The 16,065-nt window shown below is 48.9% G+C and overlaps 1 protein-coding gene across 1 annotated transcript; it reads right to left on the bottom strand.

The window, feature by feature from the left end:
- Positions 1-7,727: 7,727 nt before the first annotated feature.
- On the bottom strand, positions 7,728-10,321 carry LOC116942173 (ornithine decarboxylase antizyme 1-like). The gene is made up of 4 exons (XM_032953790.2): positions 10,185-10,321; positions 9,184-9,356; positions 8,416-8,501; positions 7,728-8,302 (listed from the first exon to the last, which is right to left on the bottom strand). Exons 2-4 carry the CDS (start codon positions 9,336-9,338, stop codon positions 8,169-8,171), a joined length of 375 nt encoding a protein of 124 aa, XP_032809681.2. The 5' UTR covers positions 9,339-9,356; positions 10,185-10,321; the 3' UTR covers positions 7,728-8,168.
- Between the last annotated feature and the right edge of the window lie 5,744 nt (positions 10,322-16,065).

A 16,065-nucleotide genomic window follows, 5' to 3' on the forward strand; every position in this document is an offset into this window, starting at 1 on the left:
GGTCCAGCCGCTCCCGGCACCACCACTGCCCTGACGATCAGGGGGCCGACTTGTGGAGTTGGGCCACTCGCCGTGAAACACCGCGGCTGTGTGCTCCACGCGTCCAAGCGACGGCGGAGACGCTGGATGGGGATGACGAAACGGATCTTCGCGAGACGACTAGACGCACGCTGAGCGGGCCAGCCTCTTGCAAGTGGCCACACATGAACGGTGGGGGACTGGTGGGAGGAGGAGGAGAGGGGGGCAGGCGGCCTCTGTTGGTTGGCAACAGAGACGGCGCAGATGGCCACGCTCGGGGGCAGTCCCCTGTGTGCGCACACCGCACGGGCCCGCGTGGGTCGTTAATGGTCGCGCAGGGCCTCGCAACTTGGGCGCGTGGCCCTCGGCAGGGGCGGCGCGCTGTGGATGGAGACCGCGCCATGGCTACACTTGGAATGCTTCGCTCGGAGCCCAATAAAACTCTCAGAGTATCCCCCTGCTCACACGAAGCTTGCAGCTGTGCTCAGATTATTATCATCGCGGTTGTGCTTGTTTAGCCCAGGAAAACCTCACGGAGTCTTGACTCTTTTTCAGGAGGGTCCTGATAAGTGTTCGCAGGACGGTGATTGATGCTGCTGCTGCTGTGTATGATCCCAGTTAAGTACTCTGCCGGTAGTGTTTCAAGTTTGGTCAATTTATATCGTGAGATCGGCACTTCACGGCCTACGAGCAATTTGACTGTTGCACAAATCACGGCCGTGCCGAGATTTGTGAATACAGCTCTGGTTTCGGCAGTGCCGATGTCCAAGGGTCTTTAAGGTCCCCGCCGCAGTGACACGCACACACAGGGGTGGCGACGCGCGTGTGTGGCGAGCAGTCTCGGATGAATCGGCTGCACGGGGAGTTTGTTGGCACAGTCGAGAGAGACGAGAGTGCAGCATCAGCGCGACAGTCGGACACTGTGTCTGGGATTGAACCTTCACACGTAGTAGGCTTTCGCGACCAATAGTATCCACAACTACTATCCATCGCAACGCTTTATTTTGGGTTAGATCGCGTAGAAATGTGTCGTTAAACCAGCCATCATCCGCAGTAAGGTTTGTCACGTAATCGAAACGTGCCAATTCATTACTACTTAAGCACACCGGTGTGTTGGACAGTAAACCCACAACATTTACAATTCGAGTACGACGTTTCGCTGGTGATTATAACAACCAGCTTCATCAGGCGATTAGCCACAATTGTGAGGAATTCTTCTTCTGGGATTGAACTCTGTGGGATTGAACTCTGTGGGATTGAACTCTGGGATTGAACTCTGTGGTATTGAACTCTGTGGGATTGAACTCGGTGGGCTCGCGTCTCGCGTGCCGCTGGAGGCGGCTCCCCCCTCGTGCCGGGAGTCGTTGAGAGGGGACCAAGGGAGAGAGAAGCGGGGGCCTGGCTTTGATTTCTGTGTTCATGTTTAGCTGGGGAAGAGAGTCAACGAGGGAGGGAGGGCGTCATGGGCAGAGGGAGGAGGAGAGGAGAAAGTTCGAGGCCCAACTGAGACACAGGGCAGCGTCTCTGCTGCACCGTGCAGGCCCCAGGCGACTCCAGGCGGAGGGAGCAGCAGCGAGATGAAGCGACCCCCCGCTGGGCGCGGGGGTATTGATGAAGAACAATAGATTCAAACACCAAATACATACCTATTGCAAGGCATCAATTCTGCATTAACATGCTTGTGACAATACATGCAAATAAAACAAGCTCTTTTAATTATATTTGCAAAAATGTCCCATCGATACGGGGGGTAATTGTGGGTTGTCGACCGGCGAAGCGCCTCGCCGTGAAATGTTCCCACGTGGCCAGCAGAGGGCACTGCACCCCCGAGTCACCACCCAGAGCAGTAATTCCACTATGTAACACAATGTTTGTTCCTGGGTACTAAGTGTTATTATTACACGCTTTTTATTTAACTCACTCTGTTGTTGTCGTTGTATCCTCAAATCTTGTAACTAAATTTTTACCCACTTCCCAATGTGGTATCGACTGCAAACTTGGTATACTTATGTCATACTGGTGACAATACTATATTCTATCATTAAAAATAAAAAAAAACATTTTAAAACATTATTTTGTATATGTTATGTTTCGGCTTGGGTCTAATTGTCCACGCTCAACTAACGTTGGCTGTAAATCACCACGGTTCTTTACGTTGTGGCAAACTTCGCGGCCACTTCCTGGAGTTCTTCCATTACTTGTACGGTACATTTAATTAAAGCGTGTTTTTTAAAAAGTGTGTTTAAATATTACTTGTTTTTTTATTGCTTATACCTAAAAAGTACAGAAAATCGCTATTATTCCCCACAAACTTTGCTTTTGTGACCAGGACTTTATGTGAACGAAAGACACAAATGCACACCACGTTTTCTCGTTGAAAATAAGTACATTTCAAAATATAATTGTCCTGGTCACAAAAGAAAAGTGTGTGTGGAATAATAGGCATTGTCTGTACTTTTGAGGCATTAGCAATTAGGAAATAACACTTATTACACAGGAACAAAAAAAATTGTTGTTTTTTGTTACACAATGTTCTTCTCAACGTCGTTGGCAGTCGGCCCACAGTCAAGACCCCTGCCCGTAATCCCACCGGTTACGAAGGCCACAACACACACGCACACCACAGAGTTAGATCAGCAATGCGCCTCCTTAATCTGCTACCGGATAAACATGCTGATTTCCCATGAAGTGCTTCACTGGAGGCAAAGGTGACCCCTGACCAGTATTTGAACTCTCAACGTTTCCATTGTGGTCTGGGTGTAGTGCCACAGTGCCCTCTGGCTGGCTAACATGGCATAACTAAAAATGACAAGTTTTACGAGAGAATACAAAGACTGAAATAATAGCAACTGCTATTGGTCCAGCAACAGCAAGCGTCGCAAACCCACAGAGCCCATGAACAACAGCAGCAGCAGCAGAGCCTGTTGACATATGCCCTCACTGAGAGCGACATTGACTCAAAAAAATCTCAATACATTTTGCGGAAAGCTTGCTTTTACAAAACGTCCCTGTCACCTGTCCACCTCTTGCTGGCGCGTATTACCTTGGATCCCATACAGGACATTATTCACGTAACCTCGCAAGCCCTGAAGCGCTAATATCAGAGCACTGCCGAATACAACCTTCCCTGTGGGGCCCTCATCACTGAGCTTTTGTACTGAGGCAGTGCTCAACTCTGTTAATGGTCAGCATCTCGTGGTGTAAATTCCACATACTCTTGGCAAGGGACAGTCTTTTGTCAAACATTAACTCCGCAAAGTGATCTTGATTTTTATCAGCCCAGACGGATGATGCGCTGAGACGGCCCTTGACTGGAATTTAAAATCGCAAATTTACGATTGTGAGTTCAGTCTTCTGACCACCGAGGGCAGTGAGGTCCCAGACGGGATGTGATAAAAAAAATCAACACGTCAAGTAATTGGTGTTCACCCAGGAGCGTAGTAGAGCCCCCTGTTCAGCTTCTGGTAGTTGTTCTGCTCTGACATGCAGCGCAGGCACTGTGTGTCCTGCCTTTATCCCAGGAACATCTCTATGGTAACCTCATTTTAAAAATACTCTCGGCTATAACAACATGATTTCTGGTGCAAATTGCCCAGAACCACGAGAAACAATGCCGTAGGTTGTATTGAATGGCGTCATTGCGTATTTGTGCATACCGTGGTGACAGGGTGATTGATGTTCACCTCACCCGTTTTACACAGCCCAATTAACAATGTGGCACTGTTGTGTCGAACCCAAGAGCCCCATCGCATGATACATTTTGAGCATACAGCTTTTAATGGACAAATAACATTGTATTGTGTGCATAGCATTATGGTGTGCGGCGCAGCGGTTCGTGTATGCTTTCCCCACTTGCTGTTTGCTAAAGCAGAGAACATATTTCATTAAACAGTTCTCATCAAATATCAATGATCCGACTAAATAAAACATGCTTGTGTTTTTTTCCACTGACGGTGCAACCCACCACCATTTGTGTGGTCAAAGGGAGACGCTGCGAGGCTGCCCACATTTGGTGTTAGTGCAGCCCAGCGATGTTTCATATTAGTGGTCTCAAACGTTAGATAACGAGATATGCATTATCGCCGACCTCGAATTCGCTCTCGTGTGTGGCTGGTGTCGGTCAGATTATGGGCTGAGTCTTCACTATTGGTTTCCGTGGCAACCACAGGCTCATCATCTCAGTCATAAGGGTTTCGGGCCTGAATTTCACTGATGGGGTCGATCATCATTATTATTGGCCACCAATTGTCTTGTGAATTTTAAACAACAATGTGTACATGTCAAGGTGGGTAATGAATGTGTTGTAGGCTACATGTGTACTGTATGGGACATATCTTTAAATTTGGTTTAAAAATTGGTGTACTGTACATGTATAACGAGTTATTGAGTTCTCGTGAATGGTCTGTAGATTGAATTGTCATATTTCAAGAAGATTATGTCTAGAAACTGTAAGCTGTGACCTAGACTGGCATTTTCTCTAGTAAATTTTAAACATGTGGCCGATTGCATAACAAACCATGAGGGTAATACCCTCAGCTTGTTATTTATAGCAACACAACGAGGAAAAAGACGTCTCTAAATGTTTTATACAACCAGCCACTGAATTGAAAAACATCAATTATATAATGCCATATCTCACAGCGTCACACATACACTCCTGTGTCAATCCACTGCTGGATGAATGCCTGGATGTCAACTTTTACACCAACATATATTTCCTTTAGGTTACATAAAACCGATTGCTTCTTTTATTGGAAGAAAGTTGACAAGTCTAGGCAGTTGTAAGTTTATAATGCCGCGTCAATGGGGTCGGCAGCAGATCCCACCTCGGAATGAAGGGGACTGGTTTGGCCTGTGCAGATAATGCGACAATTCAACAGCTCATTGTTTATCACACGAACAAGTGTTACCCAAGCACATTCTGAGAGGATATTTGTGGAAGTTTCCTGTGGGTTTTTGTGTGTTCACAGGGAAGTGGGTATATTCATCAGTGGCACTGTTGACCAGAGCTGACAGTATAACGCCAAGCCATACTGTCATTTTGAAATATCTCAATCCACATCCTCCCTACTTAGGGGTATTGCATGTAGCTTGAACTACTTTCGCACCGTACGTAGCCAAGAGCTTCACGCACAGGCTTAGAGGACCTCATTTGGAACTACAGTCCAACTTAGAGCACGTCAATTCTATCTCCAAGGTGAGATGTTATCTTACTCGCCTGGTACACAAGAGGCCGTGGGTTCGACCCCTGACCCTGACAATGCCTCTTTTATATTTGTAGTTCGCGTGTTCCTCTCTCTCTCCGTGGTCACGTAGATTTTTCTCCGGGTCCTCTGTATTTAGATACATGCCTGTAGATCATTGGCAACTATACATTCCCACATAAGCCGGGTTGCCCCTGAAAAATAGCTAATAGCTCAGTGGGCTTTACCTTGTAAAATAAAATATTAGTTTAGAGCAGGCGCACCGATCACGGGTGGGTAGAAGGCCACTCAGCAGTTGAATAGTGGGAAATTAAACCAAACAAGCCACAGTGGTGCGATTGTGACCGTGCAACCCAAACTAATGACCATATTGTAAACCACTGCACTATGTATTCATCCTATTGAGGAGTAACAGCATAACGACACCCACCCTCTCCTGATGCCCTCTCGTCGTGGCTGGCAGACCTCAACACTGGCATCTCGCTCCTGAAAATATCGCGACAATACGCAAGAATATTAGATAGACAAGGGCCTGCACGTGAACAATGTTGTCACCTTGAGCCATTGTTGTGAATGTGTGGGTTGGGGAATGTGCTCCGCTTACACATTGCTGTGTATAGTACGGGGGGGGGAGGGTGTTCATTGTGAACAAGCGAGTCGTGTGGCTGCCACGTGAGATGGCCGCTGGCTGTGACTCCTTCTAAACCCGAGTCCGTCACTCGCTGCAGAGACAACCACGTCGAGCGTCGTTTGTCGCCATAATCTCTCAGCAGACGCCTGCCAAGTAGCGGCGTGGCGAGGTTGACATCGCTGTGGCCCTCATCAACAACAGCAGCCGCGCTGTGCTTCTGTGTCCCTCTCTCGGTTCAGCCGTCCGCCCATCTCAGCGGCCATTCTCCCACACTGTCAGCCCATCTACGCCAGTCCCAGCCCATCGATCCGTTCGTCTGCCTGTCTCACGCGTTCAACCGTCTGTATACCTGTTCACTTGTCCCTATCATCGTCTAGTTTTATATCAAATCGTCTACGCTTTCACTTGTCTAACCATTCAATCGTCTCTACCTTCAATTATTTACCTTTTCACTCGTCTATCCGCCTGTCTGTCCACCCGCCTGTCCACCCGCCTGTCCACCTATCTGTCCACCCGCCTGTCCACTCGCTTGTCCACCCGCCCATGTACCCGGCGTCTGTGGCTGTTCCTCCCCTTCGCCACCCCCCCCCGTTACCATGACCCCCTCCCCCAAGTCTCTCCGCCCGACAACAGCCGAGCGGCAGCGTGCAGAGCGCGCCGATTGGCTCGCGTTTTGGTGTGGCGCGATCCCATTGGCTGCGGCGTGCCGCGCGGGGGTGTGGCGCGGCTATTTTTAACCCCGAACGCCGCGGGGGAGGGGCAGCTACAGTCGACTCTCAATCCCGCCCGGGACCCCTCTAGGTTCACTCAGCCTCGACAGATTAATATCCATCGTACATTAAAAGCACGTGAACATCACACCGAATATGCATTTCAGTGTATTGTATTTGTATGCGCACAACAGCCTGCGTTATTTAAATCCTGCTCTTTAGACCAGGTCTCCCTTGCAAAAAGATGCGTATGCTTTATCAATTGTGGCACATGAAGAGTTAGTTTCCACATTGTCACCGAGACGTGGCCTGGCGTGACTGCCCACAACTACCCTCTCGTTTGATGGATGACCTTTGAAACAAGGTTAGATTTTTGCCCACAGGACGTTTGGAGTAATAGTCACGCGTGGAACTCGCGTTATTTCTGTGATTGTGCTGTGGGATTTTCCACTCGGCCCCATTCTCCCTGCCAGAGCCCGTGACGAGGTGTTGCAGATTTGTAATCACAACTAAAACCTCAAATGAAGCTTCAGTGGCACCACAATCGTGCAATAACCATATCGATCCACACTCCAGCAGTGTGAACATTTGGGTCTCCATTTAACTGCGGTAAATCCCACAGAACCGTAGTAACGTTCTGACCCGACCCTACAAGGCGTGTTAAAAATAGCTTTATAGTGCAGATTCACAATCAAACACCTCCGCTGACAATCCTTAGTTATAAAAGCAAACGTACTCCTTTCTTTAGGCGGTGTGAATGACTCAAGACTGCAGTACAGCACCCGTCCCCCAAGCCGGGATTCCTGCATATGTTGCTGGTGAGCGCATGCAGCAGTGTGCTCGGTCACAGCCACCGCGGATTCAAGCCCCTCCAGGTACTCTTTGGTTCTATTGGCTTAAAGTCACGTAGGTAAAAAAATAAAATAACAAAAATCACGACGTTTCAGCCACAACACAAGCGGCCTTCATCAGGTGAAGGGACGAGACTGTCTGGAGGACAGCGCTGTCCTCCAGACTTTACCCAATAGAACCAAAGAGTATGGATCCTTGCAGTCATGAAAGCTTTAAACCCCATCCAGGTAGTCCACGTTTTGCAGGCTGGAAAATAACTTGGTGCACATTCCAGTTGAGGGTACACGTGAACATAATCACCTCCACAAGAGACCTTGTTATTTATCTTTATTGTCAAGATTTTTTTCCATATAAAGACAAATCACAGAAGAGATCAATATGCTGGGAATAACAGGTTATAAATTTAAACAGAAACATTATCTAAAGATGAAAGCAAGTGTGTTGCTAAACAGATGTATTTAATTACCCAAAGCAGGCCATGTTTAATTATCCAGATGTTATCTACTGGGTTCATGCATTTACTAAATCAACACAAAGCAAGCCAATGTATCAGAAATGGTGTTATAACAAACACTGCCCAACTAGCACAGCTGACCTTTTTAAAAAGGAAATAAATACAAAGCTATTTATGAACACAAGAGAAATTTAAACACATTAAAGTCACAAATAGCACTGGTTAATGACAATTATGAAGCAAAACTAAAAGAGCTGAACTCCCGGAATTACTAATGGCATTTTAAAAGACGTCGACTTTCATTCTTCATCAGAGGATGGGCAACGATCAATGGAGTATGCCATGAAGAGAACGTCAGGCCTGTTGGGGGCAATGGGATGGCCTGGTTTCACAGTCTCAAAGCCCAGATAGTTGAATATACGCATCATGGAGGCTGCAAGGGGAAACCAACAATGAACATTAATAACATCATAGCACAAAACCGGAACACAATTCCAAGATACAACAAACATTGAAATCCCAAGTGAGCACGGGTCCATTAATTACCTCTATCTTCACGATTACGGTAGAAGCAGACGATGACGTGGTCCACAGAAAACTTTTCTTCAGCGTGTTCTAGTAAAATTGAAAAGCTGCAGGGAGAGAAAAGGGAAACATCAAATTCACCTTCAGGAATTGTGGCAGACGTGGCACATATTACCAAATAGTCCAACTACTGCTCCTGGGGAATTTGCACAAGCTTGTGGAACCTACCTGGAGATTGTCTGATTACACACCACAATCCGTTCATTTGTTCACAATGCAATCTAAAGTTACATAAGCAAATCGTGTAACCGTACAAAGCGAGTGGACAGAAACACTGCATTATCTCGCACCACAATGTATTAAAAGCTTTTTTGGTGAAAGGCTTGGTCTTTTAATGATGCATCCATTCAAGAGTAAAATTAATTATACACTCATGATGCATGCATAGTGTAATATAATTGGAGACTTTCTTTTCATGCAGATTAAATATGCCAATGTTGAATTTGGTTATCAAGTTAGAGGACAATACATGCATACATCATAAATTGTCATTCAATTAAGACCTCAAATTGTGACAATTCAAAGAGCAAAAAGGGCAGATGGTGATGCATTTTGGCATTCCTAGTTCTTTCATAACTGTTGAAATTGTATAATCAGTGCTATCACTCCAAAATTAACTTTCGATGCAATAAATGTAAACTGTTGCAGTGTTCGTACAACGTTCTTGCTCCTGTGGGCACTGGCTTTTGGCAACGATGGCACATGCATGCACCCTCCGGATCACCGTACCTCTCTTTGCTGCCCTCTGGCAGGCTGCCCTGTGGAATCTCCAAGAACAGGTTGTTGTTGCTGAGCACCGCGTCCCACTGCACGGTGCGACAGTCACCGACTTTTGTCTGGAAGTGCCAGACACTGGGCTTGCCATTGGCGGGTGGGTCCCGCATGACAATGAGCCGATCATCCTTGAGGACAGAAAAATGGTGCCATATTAGCATCTAATACAAATGGTCAACATTCAATATCGGTGCAAAGATATCGTCTACAAATGATCAGCACAGCTACCGAAGCATGCGCAAGCAGGTGACTGGGCATGTCTGGCCATCAGAACTGCGAAGGCAAATGCAGTGGTGGTGCCGACACCAACCCCGCTAAAATGTCCACATTAAGCCCCTTCTCGTAAAGCTTTCATTTGCGACCAGGTCGCTTCTGAAAAATAGTTGTGTGGCTCAGTGGGCCTTACGCAGTAAAAAACAATTTTCGTTTTTAACTTTGTGTGTAGTCAGGCTTAATAGGTGCTCCTCACATCGTTACCTCTTCAGCCTTTAAAGCCAAATACAAGGGCGATTAGTTCATGCAGCACGAACTTTAAGACAACCCAAAAATCCAACAGTCCTTGTGTATAGATATGTAGGCCATTTGTCGCCCTGTTCACCACAGCGAGAAGTATTGTTAATGAGAAAACCTAAACAGCAATCACCTCATGGCTCTTAAACTCGCATGCTTAATCACAATGCTAATGCAGTGATATTCCTCGAGTGTTATGACCGTGCACATGGATGACTTTGAAGTATGTTTCTCATAAACAAGGAAGAGAGTTCTTCTTTTGTATGGTTGATGTAGAAGCAGAGCAACAAACAACAATTTTCACATTTAGGTGGTCAAGCCAGATAACCGCGTCAGGCGTAGTGGAGTGTATCGCTGTGATGTCTCCTTTGTGAAGAGAGATAAACAGAGCGTTATCCACCGAAAAGCACTGCGGCGGCTTGTGTTTATTCAAGGCCATTTCTTACAGTGTAAATAAGAGCTGAGAGATTGTGATCCCCTTCACCATCCCCCCGCCCATCCGGGATCTTCAAAGATGGGTGAGGAACATCAGGAGCACCACCGAGGCCCTGGACCCGGGTGGATACTAAACTGCGAGGTCAGACTGCAAAGAGGAAACAGACATTTGTCACTTGAGCATTTGTGACGCACGTGAAAATACTTAGCACTGCGGCATTTAAAAATGTCAGCTTCCCCGAACCCACACCACTAATTCAGAGCAGCTTCCAAGCATAAGGCAGCTGCCATTTAATACTGCGTGTGGTTTAAAGGCTTTAACATCTACCTACACGTAATGGCGTCCGTACAAACGCAACAATTAAACTATGTTACACATACATGTTGTATTTATCCAATAAACACATCCCTTGGTTGGATCACCCATACAGTCCGAGCTTTATTGTAAAAAGTAGCATCCACTCAATTCTTATAAAATTAACCAGCACCCAGTAGCTGCCGCAAGAGAGGAAATGCTCAGCTTCCTCTCTGCCACACTGTACGGCAACAAACGCACCCATTTATCGTAAACACGTAGTACAGTGCAATTACCACAAACCACCGCCAACGTGCAAAACAAAACCAAGCCAGGGAGTCTCTTGAATTATTCAAAATTAAGACGAGCTCACCATCACTACCGGGTGAGTGGGATGCACAAACGCAATTTATATTCCATTTGCAACCGTGAAGGAGCAGAGCATTGGGGTGGTGAGGAACGAAGAGAGGACTCGGGAAGTCGAATCATGCCCCCCCAGCATTGGGAACCTACCCTGCTGCCAACAACAATTGCGAGTGTAGAAATCAGAATTCCCACACTTTACCCCATCGCCATGAAGCCCTCCCCAACAGAGTTACTGCCTATTCTAGATTTGAAGCTTTCGTGACTGCAAGGATTCATACTTTGTTTTTTTCGGTAAAGTCACGTAGGTAAAATAAAAGATAACTAAATTAAATCACGACGTTTCGGAGGCAACACGAGCTTCTGTCTTCAGCAAGATAGCTGCAGCTATCCACCTGAAGACGGAAGCTTGTGTTACCACCGAAACGTCGTGATTTAATTTAGTTTTCTTTTATTTTAAATTTTATCTTACCTACGTGACTTTACCGAAAAAACCAAAGAGTATTGAGTTACTGCCGTCTAGCGGCTCTAGCCCATCTGGGGACCCAAATAATGAATGTGCTCAAGAGTGCGACGCTTCTATCTTAAACTGACCGAACCTCATATTCTTAGTTTTTTCGGTAAAGTCACGTTGAAGAGAAACAACAAAATAATAAAATATATATAAAACAATAAAAAAATTCTCACGACGTTTCGACCATAACTCAAACGGTCATCTTCAGGTGTGTCGGTTTGCATAAATTTATTTTTAAACGGCGCATTTATTTATATATTTAAAAAAATGTATGCAAACGGACACACCTGAAGATGACCGTTTGAGTTATGGTCGAAACGTCGTGAGAATTTTTTATTGTTTTATATATATATTTTGTTATTTTGTTGTTTCTCTTCAACGTGACTTTACCGAAAAAACTAAGAATATGAATTACTGCAGTCACGAAAGCTTTAAATCTAAATTTTGACCGAACCTCTTCAACTAAAACGTGTTAGTGACTCGCCGGGCACAGGCGGTCTTTGCTCGTCACTGGCAAGTGCGGGTTAATCCCATATTCCTGTACCTAAGGGCCAGTCTTTTCTTCTGACAATCACCATTGACTTCCCACAAAATAAAAACATTGGAGGCATTGTACAAATAACAGTTAAACACAAGCCACAATACTGCACGTATACAATTCTAATTGTGGTTCATGTACCTAGGAAAATAAATTCCCAAGGAGAATGCACTTCGAATGAAACCATCAACATGAAATGTGACCCAAATGTGCTCCGAGTTAAAGAGCAAGTGATTTTTGCACTTGCGGTCGTTAAAATAAACAACACGTTGAACGGATTGCAAAGGTTTTCCATCAGGAAAACGTCAGGCAAAATTATTTTAAACAGGGCCCATCCTGCAGCTAGTCACTGCACGACTGGCCTGGCAGCAACAACGCAGCGTTTACCTTCCACCGACTTAGGGCAGCAGGAAAGGCATCCGTTAGGCAGTCATGTTGGACAGCAGTGGGCGAGGGCGAGAATTATTGGAACGGATCCGAAGAGAACTTTAGGAAAATCGGTTCAATGTCAAGGTTCTCAAGATGGTTCGAAAGACTGCAAGTTTAATCTCACCCATACTGTGTTTAATAACAAATCGCACGGCAGGTCGAACACTTCTCCTTCGCACTGCTGCACTTCGGAATTCCATTCAACATATTTCCCCCAAGCTCCTATGTTGCTTCATAAAAAAAACCTGTCAACTGTTATCTATTAGAACGTTGATGGTGCTGCTTAAGTGTATGAGGACGCAGGTGATTGTAATTGGCCGCCTGCGGTGTTTAGGCCTTGCAGGGCTGCCCTAACAGCAACTGAAGAAAATAAACCACAGCGCCATCCCCGGTGCAGTGGGAGCCACGAGAGGCATCGTCACCGCGTCGAGTGGGAGCCCAAAGGGCCTCTCCCCCCACTCTCCCCCACGCGTACGCCAGGCAAGAGATTACATCACCGCCAAGTGGCCCCACACACACACAGATGCCCCACAGTTACGCGAGCAAGGCCTTTCACCGTGCGCCATTATCCCAAAGAAAAAACATTCTCCCTTGCCGACTGGATTCTCGTTACAAATGGAGACCATGGTCACGGAATCTCAGAAATGCGCCCCTCTTTACAAACCACGGCATGGCTGCAGGCTGAGCCAGTGAGTCTCAAGGGCCGGGAGTATTCATTCCGGTATGAAGAGACTGGCCCTAGCCATGTGAATGAGGAATGTCCAACTCCTGGCCTAGGAGCGAGACGGATGAGCGCTGCCTCAAACGTGCGTCTGTCAAGCACGAGCTGCGTGTCGAGACGAGTGGGGATGCACGGCCATCGTGTGGTCACTGTGGAGGTGCGTGTTCTCATCAGGGGAGAGAGAATCCCGACGACGGGATCACGATTCTAGCCATTGACAGATTCTCACGCGGAGACTCTAAAATACTCACAGCCCCACATGTGCAGCTTTATTGCGCTAATGGATGATACACCCTCTGTGTTGAAATCGCGTTAATGACCAAGTTGGGACCTTTATTAGATAAAGAAACAGTTTAAACACTACTGGTAGTGTAGATTTGCAATGATGTTCATGGGCTCAATGTGTTAATAATCTGCTGGTGCTATTCCGGAAAGCCACTGTGGTGCGCAGATACACCTACAAGTCGTTCAAGCACGATGCCCCGTGGGAATCGTTAGCGCGACTAACGCCGGATCGATTCTCCATTAACCAGCTGACGTCACCGCAAATGCCGCATGGCCTGACGTCACAGCGTAGTAGTGTGACGTCAGCACGTACGGACAATGGCGGCACGGAGGGGGTTTGAGGATGGAGCCAGAGTTCTAGAAGCGTCGCTAGCGGCGACCAACCGCCGCCCCCCCTCCCCCCCGTGCCACCGCCGCCCCTCCCCTCCCCCCCCGTGCCACCGCCGCCCCTCCCCTCCCGTGCCACCACCGCCCCTCCCCTCCCCCCTCGTGCCACCGCCGCCCCTCCCCTCCCCCCTCGTGCCACCGCCCCCCCTCCCCCCCCGTGCCACCGCCCCCCCTCCCCCCCGTGCCACCGCCGCCCCTCCCCCCCCGTGCCACCGCCGCTCCCGTCCCCCCTCCCCCCCCCGGTGCCACCGCCGCCCCCCCTCCGTGCCACCGCCGCCCCCCCTCCCCCCCCCCGTGCCACCGCCGCCCCCCCTCCCCCCCCCCGTGCCACCGCCGCCCCTCCGTTGTCACCACAGCTTACCCCTCCCCCCCGTGTCCAGCAGGTTAAACACGGCGGTCAAATGTCAACAAAACTCTACGCGTCAAAACAGCACCACGTGTCAAAAAGAAGCGTCAAGGTCACACGTCAAACACTGTAAAGAGCAGAGTTGCAGTCTGGGCCCCCGGGCCACCCCGGCAGCATCCCTGCTGATGAGTATCGGATGACGAGGAACCGATGGAGGCACCGCCAGCATGAAACAAATGCGGCTGGTAAACTCTTCATGCTGCAGCCTCGCGGCGGAGGTTAAAGGAAGAGTTATTATATGCAGTGCGATCGTAGGGGGGGGGGGGGGGGAAGATGCTATATATGTTTTGTTTAAATGTAGCAAATTCTACCCGCAACACCGCCGGCACAATGTCCTCCTCGTTCCTAACTACGTCACGGGGGTCTTCAACGTCCCCCTCGTGTTTGTGAGGCAGACGGCGCGCGCGCCGTGAGACCTGACAGTTAACGTACCGCATCAAATAACCAGGGCGGCCTGCCGGATTCGAACGCAAATCTTTGTAACAATCGGAGAATGCGCTAGAGCCTAGCCGCGTCACAGCCTCCTTTGTCTCCCCGGAGCCTGGGGAAGGCGTCGCCCCCCCCACCCACCCGCCATTGTCCTCCTTTCTCAAGCAGCAGCAGCAGGCGTCAAGCCAGGGAGGGGGCAGGAGGAGGAACCCTCGTGAATAATATTCACGAAAACCTCAGCTTCCTCTTCGGGCTGAGGAGAGGGGAGGAGCGGCGAGGAAGAGCGAACCACGGCCCTCGAGGCTTCTTCCTCCCTCGCCACACGAGACGCGGCCATTGTTTACCAACAGCCCGACCCTTCCCACCACCGTGGGCACCGCTCACGGCGAAACAACACCACCACGAGGCGGCCACTCGGCACGCCATCTCGGCGATTTAAACCCCCCCCCCTCCTCCCTCATCTCTCACTTCGTGGGCCGAGGAGGTGTGGATATACCCAAGTCTACTCGAGTCGCACACGCCGTGTATAGGCGCAGACGTCAAGGAGCCCTACAAGATGCGAGGTTACCATGGGGGGGGGGGGGGCTCCTCGCAAGGCGTCTCGGCGAATCGTGGAGGCCGCGTGCCGCACGGGAAAGCGGGTGGAGCGGTGGTCGCACTGCGCTATGAACAACATCACGACCAACGTCAAGTTGCCGAGTGACATTGCAACCGCTCCTGGGACCCCTTTGTCAACAAATCCGCACCGACGAGTACGGCGAAGTATGGTCAAACCGCCTGTACTACGGACATCGTCGTCTGTTGCCTTCATCCGCAAGTGGATTGGTTAAGGATAGTTTACTGTACGTAATGTTACTTTAGAGAGTCGTGGTGTGGACGAGGTGTAGTGGAGGAGTTCTCACCTCCGCTCTACGGTGAGTCCTGGCATCGTACGACTCCCGTATTTTTCTCTGGCGAAACAGTGGCTGTTCAGTATGCGCTCAACGGAGCTCTTAATCATCCGGCTCCCCGGCTTCCCCGAAGGCCGCTTTCGATTCGCTGTGTGTGTGGCGGTCCCGGCAGGAGAGAGGGAAGAGAGACGAGGAGGAGACGAGGGGGCGTGAAGACTCGCGGGGCGACTCGAACGGAATCAGTGGGGGCGCTGCGCCCTCTTATATAGGCGACGCCTGACGTCACGCAGCTCCATCGCGGATCGATTTCGTAGATTCCCCGCCGCACGTGAAATCGTGAGCGCCGGGTGAATCGATCATTCAGAAATTGAAAACACGATCGTCATCGGCCATGGTCAATCCACTGCTGGATGAAGGCCTCCCCACTCAAGCCCCCGCCGCCGCCACCACCTCTCACGATCCTGCAATGCAATGAGCCACCCGGCACCTGCACGCGCGCTGATCTCATCGCTCCATCTCCGCCAGGGCACTGGCGCGTCCAGATGGCCAGCAGCACACTGCGTACAACTAACACTGAACTGTCTCACATATAAGCAGTTAATCAAAGCGTGAATGCACAGTACTGTATTATAGAC

This window comes from Petromyzon marinus, chromosome 13 (genome assembly GCF_048934315.1).
Source record: "Petromyzon marinus isolate PM22_M1 ecotype Great Lakes invasive population chromosome 13, UKy_Petmar_22M1.pri1.0, whole genome shotgun sequence".
Taxonomy (NCBI): domain Eukaryota; kingdom Metazoa; phylum Chordata; class Hyperoartia; order Petromyzontiformes; family Petromyzontidae; genus Petromyzon; species Petromyzon marinus.

Coding starts and splice junctions, on each gene's coding strand:
- LOC116942173 (XM_032953790.2), bottom strand. CDS start 9,338: ATGCGGGACCCACCCGCCAATGGCAAGCCCAGTGTCTGGCACTTCCAG. Junction 8,502..9,183: donor CCAGAGGGCAGCAAAGAGAG/GTACGGTGATCC, acceptor CTCTCCCTGCAG/CTTTTCAATTTTACTAGAAC. Junction 8,303..8,415: donor CCGTAATCGTGAAGATAGAG/GTAATTAATGGA, acceptor TTCCCCTTGCAG/CCTCCATGATGCGTATATTC.